The 16,697-nt window shown below is 45.0% G+C and overlaps 2 protein-coding genes across 3 annotated transcripts in view; one reads left to right on the top strand and one right to left on the bottom strand.

Annotated features, from left to right (window-relative positions):
* Positions 1-6,943, top strand: part of SGPL1 (sphingosine-1-phosphate lyase 1) — a 106,835-nt gene extending 99,892 nt beyond the window's left edge. For both annotated transcript variants that reach the window (XM_077125011.1, XM_077125010.1), the window contains 5 exons: positions 48-197; positions 1,493-1,731; positions 2,868-3,014; positions 3,857-3,977; positions 4,481-6,943. In XM_077125011.1, the coding sequence (XP_076981126.1) occupies positions 48-197; positions 1,493-1,731; positions 2,868-3,014; positions 3,857-3,977; positions 4,481-4,618 (795 nt within the window). In that variant the 3' untranslated portion in view covers positions 4,619-6,943. The remainder of the gene's footprint in view (positions 1-47; positions 198-1,492; positions 1,732-2,867; positions 3,015-3,856; positions 3,978-4,480) is intronic.
* Positions 6,944-10,145: 3,202 nt separating this feature from the next.
* On the bottom strand, positions 10,146-15,079 carry PCBD1 (pterin-4 alpha-carbinolamine dehydratase 1). Its single transcript, XM_077125016.1, has 4 exons — positions 14,953-15,079; positions 12,121-12,252; positions 11,529-11,609; positions 10,146-10,671 (listed from the first exon to the last, which is right to left on the bottom strand). Exons 1-4 carry the CDS (start codon positions 14,953-14,955, stop codon positions 10,573-10,575), a joined length of 315 nt encoding a protein of 104 aa, XP_076981131.1. The 5' UTR covers positions 14,956-15,079; the 3' UTR covers positions 10,146-10,572.
* Positions 15,080-16,697: the final 1,618 nt, after the last annotated feature.

Genomic DNA, 16,697 nt, shown 5'->3' with positions numbered 1-16,697 from the left:
TGAAATTCTATTATGGTCTGTTTTCTTTTTTTTTTTTTTCTAACTAGCTGGCTGTCAAATACAAAATACCTCTTCATGTAGATGCTTGTCTGGGAGGTTTCCTCATTGTCTTTATGGAGAAAGCAGGATATCCCCTGGAGCAACCATTTGATTTCCGGGTAAAAGGTGTGACGAGTATTTCAGCTGATACTCATAAGGTGAGCAAAGGATGAGACCAAATGTTCACCAAAGCTGCCAGTCCATTTTGAATATTAGAGACAAAATGAACTGACTAAAGCATTAGCATCCTCCCGTAATATAAAATGAAATCTCTGACCCTTTGCTTTCACCAGGAAAGTTGATTAAGTGATCAGAACAGGAGGTAGAGGTGACAGGCAGTACTAAAAAGGAATCTTTTACCTTTATCTCACGTTAGCTAAGAGAGTTTCTGTATTTACTGACTACTAGCATAGTGGCCCTTGTGAAAAAGTCCCCTGAAGTCTTGAGATTATTGGGGTGGAGGAAGGATGGATGTGAAGGTTGACAGTGGAGTTCCTTATGGGGTTAATGCTAGGACTCCTATGTTCCTGGGGCTCCAGAACTTAGGTGAGAAAAGTAAATTAATGGAAGGGTCCTTTGGGAAGAGGGCAGGAGAACCTATATGCTCAAGAACTCTTAGCTTGTAATGTTTGGAATGTCTGTGTATCCGCCACTGCAGTGGTCTGAGACAAAGTCAAGATTAGTCAAGAACTCTCTGGAAACTATTCATACATGGCAGACGTATTAGCAGCCTCAGAAATGTTTATCTTGATCTGGTTGCAGTTTCAGAGCATGTTTTAAACTAGAGTACAGCTAAGAGCTACTCTTCAAGCCCTAAGTGATTGAAAGTAAATTTTCAGTCACAGTCTATTTTTGCCTTACCAGTCAGACAGCTCTTGAGTCCTTTGTCCTTGCCGCACATCCCTGGATGGTGTAGGGATGAAATTAATTCCATTTTAGCATCAGTGAGAGATCATTAGGAGGGCACATTGTGTATAAGGAAATCAATCACATAGTTTATTTTAAAGATGGATTAAGTAGCTTTTAGATTCTGAGCACCAAAATGTTCTTAAAAAGGAAATATAATCGTAAGCTAAAAAAGATGGAAAGTGGGGGGTCACTGTGCTTTTAGTTGCGCCATGTTACCGAAATTCCATACTTTCCTTGTTTCCATCCTGACACATCATCCCTGCAAAATGTTAACTAAAGGAAATTATGTGCTAGATGAGAGAGGAAGTGGACCCATGGACTGGGCAAGTCTGTTCTTTTCTGGGCCACAGATTCCTCATTTCTAAAATAGAGAATTTAAACTCCATCTGTTAAGCCCCTTCTACCATTTAACATTCTGAGTTACTCGGATACTCACTCTAAAGTTTGTGGGAAATATTCTATAGAAACTTTGTTTGGTAAAAGTTCTGTGACAAGGTATGCTAGGTAGAACTCTACTTTCACCTGTCTGCTTTTTCCCCTTCAGTATGGCTATGCTCCCAAAGGCTCCTCAGTGGTGTTATACAGTGAGAAAAAGTACAGAAACTATCAGTACTTCGTTACTACAGACTGGCCGGGTGGCATCTACGCATCCCCAACCATGGCAGGCTCACGGCCAGGTGGCATTATTGCAGCCTGTTGGGCCACCTTGATGCACTTTGGTGAGAGTGGCTATGTTGACGCTACCAAACAGATCATCAAAACTTCTCACTTCCTCAAATCAGAGTATGTATGGAAGATTGGGCTTCTGCCTTGTCTCTCACTTTTTCTACTAGTAGGTTCTAGGTATCTACCTGGCCAAGCACCCTTGACCTTGACCCATTTGTCATCTCCTGAGTCCAAAGATTTAGGGCAGCAGCTCAGAACTCTGGTGATATACTGGGAAGATAAGCTCCCTTATTCTGTGACTTTGGAGGTTATTAGAGCCAAAGGCCACTGAGATCAGGGCTTCATTTGTAGGTCATCTTGTTTCTAAAGATGTCTAAACTGGCACCTCTTACCAACTGCTAGTATACAGTGGGTAACAAGCTGGAGAGCTTGTTAAAACATAGGTTGCTGGGCCCCATTCTTGAATTTCTGTTATAGTTGACCTGGGATGGCATCTAAGGATTTGCATTTCTAGGAGTTCTAGGAGATCTTGTGACTGCTGGTCTAGGAATCACAGTTGGAGAACCACTGAAATAAGAAAAGAATGGGGTTGGGGCCCAGGGCGGGGCGGGAATGGTGAAGGAATGGGAAAAGAAGGGAGAGTGATGAAATCTGGGGTCAAGTAAAGGCTAGAATTGGCTGTGTGCTTTATTTAACATCTCTGTTAATACATCACTTGCCTCTCTTTCTGTGTCACTCGGATTTTGGAGGTGCTTTTGGAATCTTTTGAGAATGAAGGAAAGGGGGTCAATAAGCTCATTTGATTGTCTCATTTGAAAAATGTCCTCAGGTGGTTCTGATACACCCATCCGTTGATAACCACTGGACCATATCTTACTTTAAGGATTATATATGTGACGTTTTAGAACTGGAGAGCTGTTTATGCCTCGGGTACCCTGGGGGCATGTCAGAGTTTGGGGGTAGTGCAGATAAGTTAGGAGCCAGTGATTCTGTCATTAGTTTTGGGTAGGGATTGGGCCTTAGAATATTTTTAATATTCCAGCTGTGATTATAGCACATACCTCTCTAAAAAGAACCAACCTCTGATCCCATTTTAGCCTCCTTATTTTACAAGGTGAGAAACCTAATTCTCACAAGGTTGGATTGTTTTACAAGGAAGACTTTGAATGATTAAAGAGATGATGACAAGAGGTATATATGTGACTAAATCTCCACCCCACCCCTACCCTCCGTTTTTTTGTTTCTTTTTTAAGACTGGAAAACATCAAAGGCATCTATATTTTGGGGAATCCCCAGTTATCAGTCATTGCTCTGGGCTCCCGTGAATTTGACATCTACCGATTGTTTAACATGATGACTGCTAAGGGGTGGCACTTGAACAATTTACAGTTTCCACCGAGGTAAGCTTGAAGAAGCCTCTTTTGTTTGTTTGCTCCATGACTCTTGAAGAACTTAGATAGCAGTATAACCTAAAGGATAGATTTTAACTTCTAGAACCTAGCATTTTAGCGGCATCTGTGGCATATGTAGGATTTATGTCTTGCAACCTGGAGAACAAGGCAATTAGCTTAGCTTTAAAGTCTTTGAATGTCAAGGTGAAGTTAGGTGACAGCTTCCTGAAACCAGTGATGATCATGAGGTGTTCTTTTTTCTTGGTCAGGCACTGGGAATCGAACCCGGGTCTCCACATGGCAGGCGAGAACTCTGCCTGCTGAGCCACTGTGGCCCGCCCAGTCATGAGGTTTTTAATCCCACTCTGATTTAGCTTCTATACTCTCTAGGCCAATGACTGGTTATGTAAGCAGTATTTAGCTCAAAATCCTCCAGACTTTCCTTTTTCCACAATTTCTCTATATACCATCCTCCCTCCAGAAAAGAGTTTCTTCTTTGTTTTGAAGTCCTTCCAGGCTCCAGCTATCTGACCCTATCTCCATGAGGGCTTATCATCTAAGACAAGTGTCCCATTGGTGGACATCTTTTTGAAGGAATAGCAATTAGCAGCTGTGTTTATTCTCTTATGGGTCTTGATCCTGTGGAGAAGCCCCAGTGCTGGCCCATAACTGATAACCCAGGATTGAGAACTTGAGAGCCCAGATTCCCAGGACTGGGAATCACTTGGATGAGTACACTTGTTGGAAATTCACAACCAGTGAATTCCTGTATTTAGGGATGCTTTATCTTAGAATGTTTTCTCCTTTTCCAAGGTTCACACCTCTTTGTTTATCTCCCTCTTCTCTCATAGTATTCATTTCTGCATCACATTAGTGCATGCCCGGAAGCGGGTAGCCATACAGTTCCTCAAGGACGTTCGGGAATCTGTCACCCAAATCATGAAGAATCCTAAAGCAAAGACAACAGGAATGGTATGGAGCACTGAGTTTTTTTCTTTTTTTTCTTTTTTTTTTTGCCTTTGGAAGTCTGGTGTTGGTCTGGGGTTTAAAAGAATCAGATGACTTTGAGTCGGTTCTTCCCTCTGCCCCTTACGCATAAACCTCTTATTCATTAATTTGAACTGATGATCTCTGCCTTAGCCACTCCCAGGGTTGTTGGGAGTATCTGTAAAGAAATGCTGTACAATGCAGGTGGTGGTCATGTCCATTTGAAAAGAAAATTTTGACACAGGAAAGGCAATAAATATGTCTTCTCTGGAATTTCCTACAGCAAATCTCATGGGATAGTTCCTTTAGGCAAACTATCTGTGAAAAATTTACTACCGTGTCTTCTAATAGGAAGATGCCTAGGGTGGGAATGGAGAGTATGTGTTAGGAGAGGAGGGGGCACATGGGAAGCAAGGATTCAGAATCACAACTCTATCCTTGCTCCTATGCCCATCCCCACTAATAATGCATCCTTGATTGATTTGTAGGGTGCCATCTACGGCATGGCCCAGACTGTTGACAGGACTCTGGTAGCAGAATTGTCCTCCATCTTCTTGAACAGCTTGTACGTCACAGACACGGTGGCCCAAGGCAGCCAGATAAATGGTTCTCCAAAACCCCGCTGAGCCTGGACCCTTCCTAGCCCTGAGAGGCTTCCAGCCTTCAGAAGATTCTTGGGGAACAGAACACAGCACCTACAACTTTGACACCTGGTGTTGCTCTGTGGAGCATCAGTTGACTGCATAACAACTTGATCCTCAGGATTCTTATTCTTTCATTTTCACCATTTTGAGATTTTTAATTTGAAGACCCCTGAAGATTTCCATTACCTGATGATTTTGCCTTTGTTTTCAATGTTACCCTAGGAATTGTTTTACCCATAGACTTCTCTTAACATCTCCTGCTTTCAACTCCATTAATCATTGTGTGGCGCCTCTTACCTGTCCTTAGGAATGCTGGAGTACAGACTCTGAGATAGCACAAGGTTTTCTTTATGCTCTCAGGCAGATTCTTTGACTAGTTTGGTAGGAAGCATTTATGTAATAGATGTTGCCCCAGATGGGTCTTACATGTACTCTAAGAAGGATGCCCTCATATTAAGAGTAGGTTAGTTTTTCCTCTTAAAGTCACTTTTATTGCAACCAGTTTTATTTGTCTAGGACATGGATTGACCAGGCCATTACTCCCTCTTAGGCAGGACCTGGAGTGGATGGGTCTATTTGCTTAGTCATAAGGTAGTGGGGGTGGGGGGGAGGGAGAGGTTGGAGTGGTCCATTGGTCCTCTTCTGGGCCTTGCAGTCCCATTTCATCACCATATTTGTAGATTTGTGTTTGAAATGATGTTCCCATTGATTCATTCTTGTTTCTGTGGACTAGGAAGAAAACATGGATTTCTGGTGGTTGATACAAACCTGACCCCTCTCCTGGGATGGTGATGATCAGAAATCAGACCCTTTTCTAAAATTGTCTTATACTTTTCTGAGTACCAGAGTAGGATGAGCACCCACCCAAGTTCAAATATGTATCTCCAAAGTTGGTGGTGATTCCCTCCCCCAACTGCGTTTAAGCTAACATGTAATGAGTATATGTTCAAAGCACCATCACGAGTTGCCTTGACTTATTCTGATGAGGATCGTGTGTGACAGCCCGTGTGAGAAAGGAAAACTTTCTCTCTTGGTGTGTTCTCCCTGTCCCTTCCCCCTTTATTCAGCTCCCAAAGGTACTGTGGCAACTTAGCCTCTGGTAGTGGATACTTCTCAGCCCTGGCTGAGGGAGCAGCTTAGGATGAGATGAACTTTTGGGAATAGGAAAGCCTGGTGGTAAGTATCAGTTGTGGCCTAGGGCCTGGTATTCCTTCATAAAACTTTTTGCTCAGGGTGGTGCAAGGTCAGGACCAAACCCTGCACCCATCTCCTAACCTTCTCTCTCCTGTGTTGGCTCTTGACCCAGGTTGAGCCACTGTCCTGCTGTTATGATGACAGGTTGTGTGCCTTTCTCCTCAGTGGTGAGCAGTGAACTATTCCTGACCCAGGTCCTAGGGGAAATGGATCAATTTTTGAGGTTTTTATTTGGGTAGGGAAGTTCTTAGGACAAATCAGGAGAAACTTGCCTTTATTCCATTCCCCTTCTCAGGGACTCCTGAACATCCATCCTCTACAGGTTGGTATTCTCTAGCCTCCCTCCCTGGGAATGCTAGCTGGGAGAGCCAAGAGTACCAAGTTCCTAGCAAGTTTGTCTGAAGTGTTTGTTAGCACTGTACTTCCTACACAGTAACTGTGACTAGCTGGCTGTCACTTCAGGACTGGGGTAGTAGTGTGTGTATGTGTGTGTATATGTGTGTTTCTCCTGTTTGCAGTGCATTGTGGGCTGCAAGGGTTGTTAATGTTTGTGTGTGTGTGTGTGTGCCAGAGGGACTGACTGAGGTCCTCAGGACAAGGGAATCATTTCTGCCCAGTTGCTGAACTGGCAGTCACCTCCTTTTGAGGGAGTATCTTCAGTAGAGCTGTGCAAAAATTATTTCTTGGGTCCTCAGTGCATTATGTATGTAGAGGAGGTCCAGGAAGCCACAACCACCAGCAGGCACCACCTTTCTTTGTCAGCTGCTAAACATGTGCCCCTACAGAATGTGCTTCATGCTTCCCGTGGACCACACCCCTGAGCCACTCACTTCCTTGGTACTGTGACAGCATTGGTGCAGGGGTTGGTGTGGTTTTCAAAGGGACCTCTTGCAGTCATTTTAATTTATGTAAGAGCCTTAGTTTGACTTAACAGTCTCTTAGGTTTTTCCTTTGGTGTGTATTTGTGCACTGTGCACGCATATTGTAATGGTCTATGGCAGAGGTGGGATGGAGTGTCTTAATTCTATCATGTTTCTAGCAGGTGTCATAATGGCTCTGTAGAAACTGTACTGTCTTGTTTCTGCATTAAAAGTAAGTAGTCATGCAAATATACAGCCATGCCACTTTTAATAGTATCTTTTATACTTGGAAAATGGTACTTGTCTCTTCTTTTCTTTGTCTTCCCTAATCTTCCTCTTCCCAGCTCAGTACTACTTTCTCAATTGCAATAACCTCTTTAAAAGCTATTAAATAATTAAATGTCCCAAATCTCGATCACTGTAGACGGTTGCATTCATTTCTTTACCTGGGCACACACAAGATCACAAATGGGGTCATGGCAGTGCCTGAATTACAGCTGGCCAGCAGCTGTTCTCTTGTCGTAAAATGGTTGGGTTGACCAGTGATTTTAGGGTCCATAAAAAATACAGCTAAGCCACATCCCACCGATTTCCGAGCACTTTAGTATACAGCTGACTGGTCTCTACAAGGAGTGGTGTGAGTGGTTGTCATAGCAATTTGAGGGCGGTCTGCAATCAGGCCCTGTCTTAGGTTTTCCATTCTCTTCCTCTTCCACTTCTGCTTACACCTGTTCTGACGGGTTGAGTCACCTGGGGTGGTCTCCAGCCAGCTGGGCAGTGTGGCTGTGTCTAATCAAGGAACTCTAGGCCACAGACTTGAAGCTCTGCATTTGGTTTGGGAGCTGATAGAACCCTTCAGATTATCTTGGTACATGTAACCACTGGTCGTCTCACCAAGCCAAAGAGTGCTGCCTTTTCTATAGTTTTCGGCCACATAGCTCAGTTCCTCAAGCACCTGCTTGTCTCAGGGGTCAACCCCTGAGAAAGAGGGACCAGGATATGCTCGAATTAGGAGGCCTGGTCCATGTAAAAGTAGTGTCTGGAATGTTAAATAACTGTTTTTTACAGTTATAGTCCCTTTGCTTTCCCTGTGAGCTCTTGATGGCAAAGAGCAGCTTTTACCTAGACCCATTAGTGACAGAAGTAATGGCTGGGAACTGATTTGATAGCTCCCAACTATAGCCTAGGTAAACAGAAAACCAGGCTTTTGATAGCCTTTTCTTGAAGTCTTAATGGCCTTTCTTTTGTACTTTTTTTTATCATTCCATTTGTACTTTCTTTATGCTTAGAATTTTTCTCTCCATAACGTCCTCCCTTATAGTTATTATTTGGGTTAATTTGAGGATAAATGTATTTACTTCTAAAAAGTGTGACATATGTATGATAAAACTTTGCTATAACAGTACTTTATAAGATGGTTGACAGTTATTTCAGAAACAGACCATGAGTTTTTCCCTCTCAGCTAATTCAAGCCCACAGTGCCATTCACTCAGCATTTGGAAAATTTCATTCCCTGAAAAAAAAAAATGATTTGGGAAAGTTAGTGCATAATCTAAGAGAAGAGCCTTAAAGCAGAAAACAATGCAGTGGCTGACACATGGGTTTTTTGGCTGCCCTTCTGTGTAAAACAGCATGCAGTGCTGCCCTAGAATTCTGGATTAAAAGGCGCATGGGCAAGTGCATGGCAGAGAGAGAAATGTCTTGCTCCACAGTGCACTGTCTCATACATTAGTGCCTTCTAGGCTGGCACCTTTCTACCCTTGGCCCCTAACAGTAAGCAGAGGTAGGAAGGAGTCACAACAGCATGAATCTAAACCCCTATGTCTAGTTAAGTGTCTTCTGTCCCCCTTCCTCAAGCATCAGATTAAAACATACTTAGAAAAATACAGATGGGAGTCTACTGTTTGGACTTTGGTTTTGATGTTAACCTTTGTGGAGAAACTGCTACCAACATATCACTGATATTCCTTTCTAGCACATGGGCTAGGGAGTCCTGCTGGCCCCTCTTATGAACAGTGTGCTTATTTCTCATCCACTGACCTCTGCCTTTTTGGAGGCTGTTGTTGGGGTACTGACTTCATCCCAGGTAACTGGGTTGCGACACTGCTAGATGCCTACTCCAGGTGACCCTGGCATTACCAAGTCAGCTTAATAGACAGGTGAGAACCGTGAAGGGTTTCCCAGTCTTCTCTGCATCTTGAAATAATTGCATGGCATGCACACTGGGGTAGAGATTGAGAGTGCTCCCAGCTCCCACCCAGCCATTCCCAGGGCTACGGGGATGAATACTTAGTACCCTCTTATCCCAGCCATGGCACAGCAGTGGGAATATTCTCCCCCAAGGACACCAGGCTGGAAAACTGACCTGTGCAAATTATTTCCTTAACTATTCGGGTAGTAAACAGCCTGTAAACTCCTAAGCTGTGTTTTGTGTCATTTCTTTAGGAGAGTAAGAGGCAAACTCTGAAACCTTTTCTAAGAGGAAAGTGTAGAAAGCATCAGGACTAGGAATCCCAGTTGTGTTATAACTGGTATTATAGGAGTAAGATACTATGGTCCCCAACACTGTTGCTTCCTATGAAACGGAGCTCTAAGGATATTAAGGAATGACTAGAAAGAAAGAGAGAAACAGATGGGATCAGGGGTCTGAAGCTTAACTTTAGCGAACAACAGACAACAGACTTTATTCTGAACCAGCTCCTGCTTACATCCTGCAGGGTTAACAAAAGGCATGCCTGCTTCTCCTGAGGAAACAAAGTACTTAATTTTCTTCATACTTAAGGTAACCATTTGGGGTAAACAAGCATTCTGTTCCTCCTAGACTGTTCCAAACAAAGCAAGTAACAATCTCCTCAGTTTCTTGCCCACCCAGGGACACCAGCTGCTCCCAACAAATTCTGCAGGTCTTGTTTTAACCCTTTGGCTCCTACAAAACACCCTTTCTAGTTGTGGGTACTACCATGCATCTCACACAAGTACTCTATGTACTTCATCTTTGTTCACAATGCTTCCTCCCATTGCTGCCTCAAGAATCCTGCCCGTTATCATGGCATAACTCAAATGAAAACTTCTGTTCTAATTTGCCCATCAGTGTTACTTGCTTCTTTGTGTTCCTATAGCTCATTTCTTATCCTGCCATCTAGCACTAACTTAATTCATACTACTAACTTAATCCATAGCTCTTGGCATATGGCGGGTATTTAATGATGGTTACAGCTCATTAAGCAGTCTGATCTGTTTGCTATGGGTTTTTAAAATTCAAGTGTACTTTTTCATTATTCCATACTTCCATACTGTTCCCTTGTTTGATTCCCCCCCAAAATAATGAATGAACTTTAAAGCAGGGTAGTCCATCCCCTTTGTTCCTCAGTACCTTGTACAGCACCTTGCAGAGTGCTTTAAATGCCTGTTCAGTTGATTCCACCTGTGGAAAAGAATGTTCTAGAGTTTGAGACTAAGTGAGAGATAAGAGTTTTATTTGAGGCATAAAAGCACATTGTATTTTCATCATTTTAAGGCTCTGGTTTCTAAGACAGGACTTTGTTTCCCTCTCTACCACAGCTTCTTGGAAAATGAATTAGAAAGGAACCAAGGTGCAGACAGGAAAGAAATTACTGTTGTTGGGAGGTTGCAAAGAGGGAGAAGCTTATTCAAAAGAGTGTACACATAACAGAGCCCCAAGAATAAGCAGAGTAGTATGTGGGGGTGGGAAGGTGTCCAGTCCTGGTGTTGGCAGTGAAATGGTCATCACCTCTTTCCACAGCAAGGACTCACCCCTAGATGGAGGCAGCAGGGTTGACTTGGCAATTCTGACTTGCAGCAAGGTCTCCTTCCAGTTCAGTCACCTGGAACCCCGAGGAATTACAAGAGGAAAGGCAGGGTCTATGCCATGGACACTGCTACTTGTTCAATGAAGCTGGCCAGGTTTATGTCCCGTTCTGAAAGGCCTGCACATTCATGGGTACTCAAGGTGATGTGGACCTGAAACAAGACCAGAAATGCAGGACAAGCTCATTCCACTGAGCTAACTTACTGAAGAGCAGGAGAGAGCCTTTAGCTATTGGGTCCCACCACACAGAGAGCTCCAGAATAGTAGCTCATCACTAAAATCTCTCCTTGAGAGGTTGTCTTCCTGACAACTGCTCTCATGTCTATAACAGTGCAAAGCTGTCTTCTATCACATCTCCCCCTGGCTGTTTTTCAAAAATGGTGACTTCAGATATAGGACAAAAATTAAACAGCTAAACATCAAGAGCAAACTAAAAGCTAAGAAAGGACCAAAAATGAACTCTTAACTCCTAAACACTATCAATTATAGATACCCTCTTCCAGCCTTTATGTTTTTATAAAAAGTCCAGCATAGCTCTTGGCATAAGGCAGGTGCTGAATGATGGTCTCAATACATTAAGTACAGTCCAATCTGTTTGCTGTGCATGGGTTTTCTTATTTCATATCTCCTTTTGCATTCTTCTATACTTCCAGAAAGATTTACGCCCTTTAGAGCTATTAACAGTGAAGAAGTATGCCTGTTTCCCATGGCCTGCCCTTCCTTGGGCTTTGTCTTCTCGCTGTCTGCTTTAACCACAATATCTCACAAGTGGTTTAATTTGCATGCTTTAATTTATAGTGAGACAATGTTTTCCAGGGGTATTTATGTTGAGTTGAATGGACAATCTTAATGAGGTCAGAAATTAGATAACAGGACAGGGTGAGAGGACAGTCAACCTATGAGTGAGACAGGCCCATGTCAAGTCCAAGGCAAGGGTCTTTGCAGTGAGTTGGAGTTCTGTAAACGTGGGCAAGGGCTGAGCAGAACAGAGGTGCACACTATCACTCACCTTGTTGTACACGTTAAACCATTCAGGATGGTGGTCGAGTTTCTCGGCCTGCAGGGCCACTCTGGTCATGAATCCAAATGCCTATCGCAGTCAAGAGTCCCAGGTTAGTGTTCTGAGAGAAGGGAGTCCTGGGTCCCGCTGGTGGCTAGTTTCAGGCCTAGATACAGGAGGATGGACTAGCTCACTAAGAGGGAGACCCCGCCACTCTGAATCACTGCCTACTTGGCATCTTATCCCTGGTTCTGAGGCTCTAGTGTAAGGCTGTTCTGCTATAGGAAGGAAGTCTTGTTACTTGGATCACTACTGAGGTGGAAACACCAGAAGAGGTTTCGTGTTGGCAAGTCTTTTGGTCTAACAGTCATATTCTGTTTTCAGAACTATGTCTTCTTAGGATCCCCTAAAAGTTCTAGATGGGGAAAGCCCAAGACCCATCTCCCCACTGCCTAACCCCCAAGGATAACACTTTCTAAAGTAATTTAGGGAAGTTAATTTTCCCATTGGCATAGTCCCTAGATTAGTGTAGTATCTGAGCATCTAAGGTAAAGAACAAGTTCTGACTTTGTTAGAAAAATGTCCCACCCTGGCCCCATACCCTATTGAAGTCTTTGAAATTGAACTGCTTGAAGATGGCATCGCGGCCTTCCAGCTCATTCCATCCCACAGCCCTCAGGTTTGGCAGCAGTTGGTCTCTCTCCTCAGCACTTAGCCTGTGTGCTTTGCCGGCCTAAGAGGAAAAATATACAGGTCCAAGGGCATTTCCTTTTACAGATCCAAAAACAGTTGCTCAGAGCTTTGGGGGGAATCTGGCCAGCCTCCACTGGTGCTTGGATGCTGGATGACACTGTCAAAGGGCAGCAGACTAGCCCTGTTCAGGAGGTGGAGTCCTAGCTCATTCACTTATAGGTTCTTAAGTCTTGGGTTTTACACATCCCTCAGAGAAAGAAAATCCCTAAGGGTAATACAAATCACCACAAAGCCATTTGGCTGAGAAACACCCCTTCCCACCCCCCAGAAGTCTTTCAGAGGACCCCTTCCTCCTCCCAAACTAAGGTCTATTACATTAATGAGGAATAAAAGTGAAATCAGGTCCAGATTTAAATGTATTGCAACACAGCCTTTCAGGAAAACTACCCCCAACTCTCCAATCTTCTTTTTCCTGCCCTTACTCACCTTAAGGTATATTGAAAGGAAACTGAGGCCTAGAAAGGGCAAGTAGGGAAATAACTTGTCCATTGTCCCCCAACCCACTCAGTGACACTGTTCCCAAAATGTGGTCTGTGTACCACCTGTGACAAATACAGATTCTAGGTCCTGTCCCAGACCTACTGAATCAGCATCCCTGGGAGCCTGGTGAAGGAATCAGCACTAGGCTTTCCGTCCTCTGCTCTGGCAACTCCGGAAGGCCAAGGGCGATCTACAAACCCTACCCCTGTCCTATTTACCTATTATGCAAAGTGGACCCAAGGCAGCCCATACTGGCACAACCTCACAATGAGGTGAACCTTCTGAGAATACCAGGGAGCAAAGGTTAGCTCTGTCCTCTAGGACGATCTAGTCCAGGAGCCCAAGGGATCCTAGAATTTAGAGTCCTGCAACAGAACCACCCAAGACAGAAACAGATAAGATACAAAACAAAATGAAGCAACTAGGCCTGGTGAGAGAATGTGATCATGTTACTTTAACATCTGTGAGGCTGCTTGAAGCAGAAATCCTGGGTTGAACTGGCAGGACTGATCCCAGTTCTGCCAGTCCCAGCCATGTGCCTGTGTACCACATCACCTCTTGTCCCACATCACCTCTTTTGGCTTCATAGGTAAAAGGGACAATAATCTCTCCCAGTGGGCCAGCTGAGGGACCAGAGGGACAAGTTAGTAAATTACACTGTTATTAGGTGAGCAGTCATCTGCATTTTAAAAAAGACTTCCTGGGGCCAATGGGCTTGGGATGGGCCCTGTATGTCTGGGGTAGAACTGGAGGCACACTGTAATGCTCTGGTAAGTCCTCTCTCCTGAAAATAGGTGTTCTCTCGGATAGGTTCTTCTGTTCTGGTTTGGTGCCTCGTCTTTCCCTCCACTACACTCTGGATAAATACAGAGATGGCAGAGTTTACCGACATCATCTGTCCAAGCTCTTCTCTATTTCAGAACTTGCCCTTTTTCTGTGGCTGATGAGGCTGGTCTGTGTATCCAAGCAACCAGACCCCTGAAGTCAGCTGAGCCATTAGAATCCATTGTTTACTCCTTTGGCTCTGAAAGTGGTGGGTGGGTACTGGTGAGCTCCTGGGGAACCCCCTTCTTCTTTAGAGTCTTCTGGAATCCCCCAAGTCCCACATTCTGGAGCTAAAATGACCTACCCCGCTGGGATCTCAGGATTAGTGAGGGGGGAGGGTCATGTGCGTTTGGCAGATCACAGTTCAGGCCTCTTGCCTCTGGGGCAGTGTGCAGAGGGGGGTATTGATTACCCACTGTCTGCCTTGGTGCACCTCACAATCAGCACTGCTCAGCCCCAGTGGCCATAGCTTCAAGATGCCACCCCAGTTGCCACGGCAGTTCTGACTGCTTCCAATGCCTTTGGATCAGAAATGGGCTGTTTTTAGGAAAGCTTCCAGGGCCTAGACCCTCCCTGCTGTCCCCACGGGCGCACCCTCACCTCCCTAGCTGGGTTGGGGAGGGTGAGTGCAGCACAGGTGAGCAAGGCTGCCTGGAGTAGGGATGTGATCACGCCCCCACTGCTGGGCAGACTTCAAATTAGGCTCCAGGGGCTGGCTCCAAGACCCAGGGACAGTAGAGGGGTGCATGGAGGGCAGCCTTCCAGTCAGACACTGCAGTGGGCGTGAGGGCAGAAGTGCAAGACAGGAGAGGAGGGGACACGCACGCAAATGAACAGACAAATTCACAGTTTCTGCCCTCCACGTTCAGAACTACAGAACAGAACCCGTGCCTCTCAGGGGTACGGTATCTGCTGGCTCACTGGGACGCCCCTCCCCACCCCGTCCCGTCCCCAGGTCCCACGGCCCCATCCACCCAGGCAGGTCCTACACACCACCCCAGCACTGTGATGCGGAGGGAGCAGTTTCCCGGGTGTGGCGCCTCGCTGCACCGCCCCTCTCTGGGCCTCAGTTTCCCCCGCGCACTTCCGTAAGGTGGGAGCCGGGCGTGAACTCAAGGCTCCCATTCTTAGGCCAGGAGACGCCAACTCGGAGCCCGGCGCGCGGCAGGTCCGTAGGGGGTTTCCGGGGGCCCCTCCTACTTGAGCCTTGAAGGCTGGAGGGTCGAGAACGGACAGAGGGCGGCCTGGGCCGGAACCTGCGCTGGGCTCCTAGCTCCCGCCCGCGCCCCGCTGGGGCAGCCCACCCTCGAGCGATTCCCGCACCCCGCAGCCCCGATCGCGGCCCCCGCCTGGTCCCCCCCACCCCGCCGCTCACCATGTCCAAGCGCGGGGCGGACGCAAGCGAGCAGTAGATCGGGTGCACCGGAAAGCGCCGCAGGCCTCGCAGTGGGCAAGGCGCCGGGCGGAGCCGCGGAAGGGCCGCCCCCAGGGCAGGGAGGAGCTTGGAGCCGGGAGCGGTCACCTAGCCCGGGAAAGGTCCGCGGGTCTGAGCGGAGCCGGCGCGCCAGGGAGGAGCCTCGAGCCGGGAGGAGCCCTGAGCCGGGAGGAGCCCCGAGCCGCGGACTAGGCGGCTCTTCAGCCTCGGCCTTGCTGGCCCGGGTAATGATTAACAGTTGCGACGGACGCTCAAGAGTCAAGAGGGATCCCTCCGCCACTGTGGTCCTTTCCAGCACTTTCCTCTCACAGCTGTACTTGGTGCCTTTGTTACAGGGAGCCGTGGGGTTCAGTATGCGGGCTCCGAATGCAGAGTTCTGGGTTTGAATGGTGCATTGTGATTTACCAGCTGTGTGATCCTGAGCGCAAGATTCCCAAGCTTTTTCTTTCTTTCTTCTTTTTTTCTCCAAGCTTTTTCTTTTAAGAAAACACTTTATTGGGGCATTATGTTTTTTATTTTTTTAAATTTATTTATTAATTAAAAAAATTAACAAATGAAATAAAAATTAACATAGAAAATCAGTAATTCACAATATCATCACTTAGTTGCATATTCATCATTTCTTAGAACATTTGCATCAATTCAGAAAAAGAAATAAAAAGACAACAGAAAAAGAAATAAAGCGAAAACAGAAAAAAAAAGATTATACCTACCATACCCCTTACCCCTCGCTTTCACTGATCACTAGCATTTCAAACTAAATTTATTTTAACATTTGTTCCCCCTATTATTTATTTTTATTCCATATATTCTACTCTTCTGTTGACAAGGTAGATAAAAGGAGCATCAGACAAGGTTTTCACAATCACACAGTCACATTGTGAAAGGTATATTATTATTCAATCATCTTCAAGAAACATGGCTACTGGGGGCATTATTTTTTAATGCAACTTTATTGAGATATATTTGCACACCATACAACCCATCCAAAATATACAATCAGTGGTTCACAGAATCATCACATAGTTCTACGTTTGTCACCACAGTTGGTTTTAGAACATTTCATTACATTTTTTTTCATTACAAAAAGCAAAACCAGAAACACCCATGCCACCTCTTCCCCCCATTATTCCCCCCCTTGTAATTCCTTAGGATTGGTGTGCTACAATTTTATTGTTGATGAAAGAACATTAAAATATTACTATCAATAGTCCATAGTTTTCAATAGGCACATTTTCCCCACATACCATTCTATTAACTCCTTGTAACAGTGACATACATTTATTTGTTCTAGTTCATGAGAGAACTTAATACTTGCACTGTTGCTCACAATCATTGTCCACCATGAGATTCATTGCATTATACAGTCCCATATCTTTACCTCTAGCTTTCCTTCTAGTGACGTACACAAATGTAAACTTCTCTTTCCAACCATCATCACACACATGATTCAGTGCTGTTAATTACACTCACATTTATCCATTTCCAAATATTTAAATTGAACCTAGTTAAAAATTCTGCACACGATAAACATGCGCTTCCTGTTCTCTACCCTCATTCTGTCTCCTGGTAACCTATAGTCTAGATTTTATGACTGAGTTTACATATTATTATTAGCTCATATTAGTGAGATCATACAATATTTTTCCTTTTGTGTCTGACTTATTTCACTCAACATAATGTTC

This window comes from Tamandua tetradactyla, chromosome 13, assembly GCF_023851605.1.
Source record: "Tamandua tetradactyla isolate mTamTet1 chromosome 13, mTamTet1.pri, whole genome shotgun sequence".
In the NCBI taxonomy this organism is placed as follows: domain Eukaryota; kingdom Metazoa; phylum Chordata; class Mammalia; order Pilosa; family Myrmecophagidae; genus Tamandua; species Tamandua tetradactyla.
This window is presented reverse-complemented; position numbering and strand designations above follow the sequence as displayed.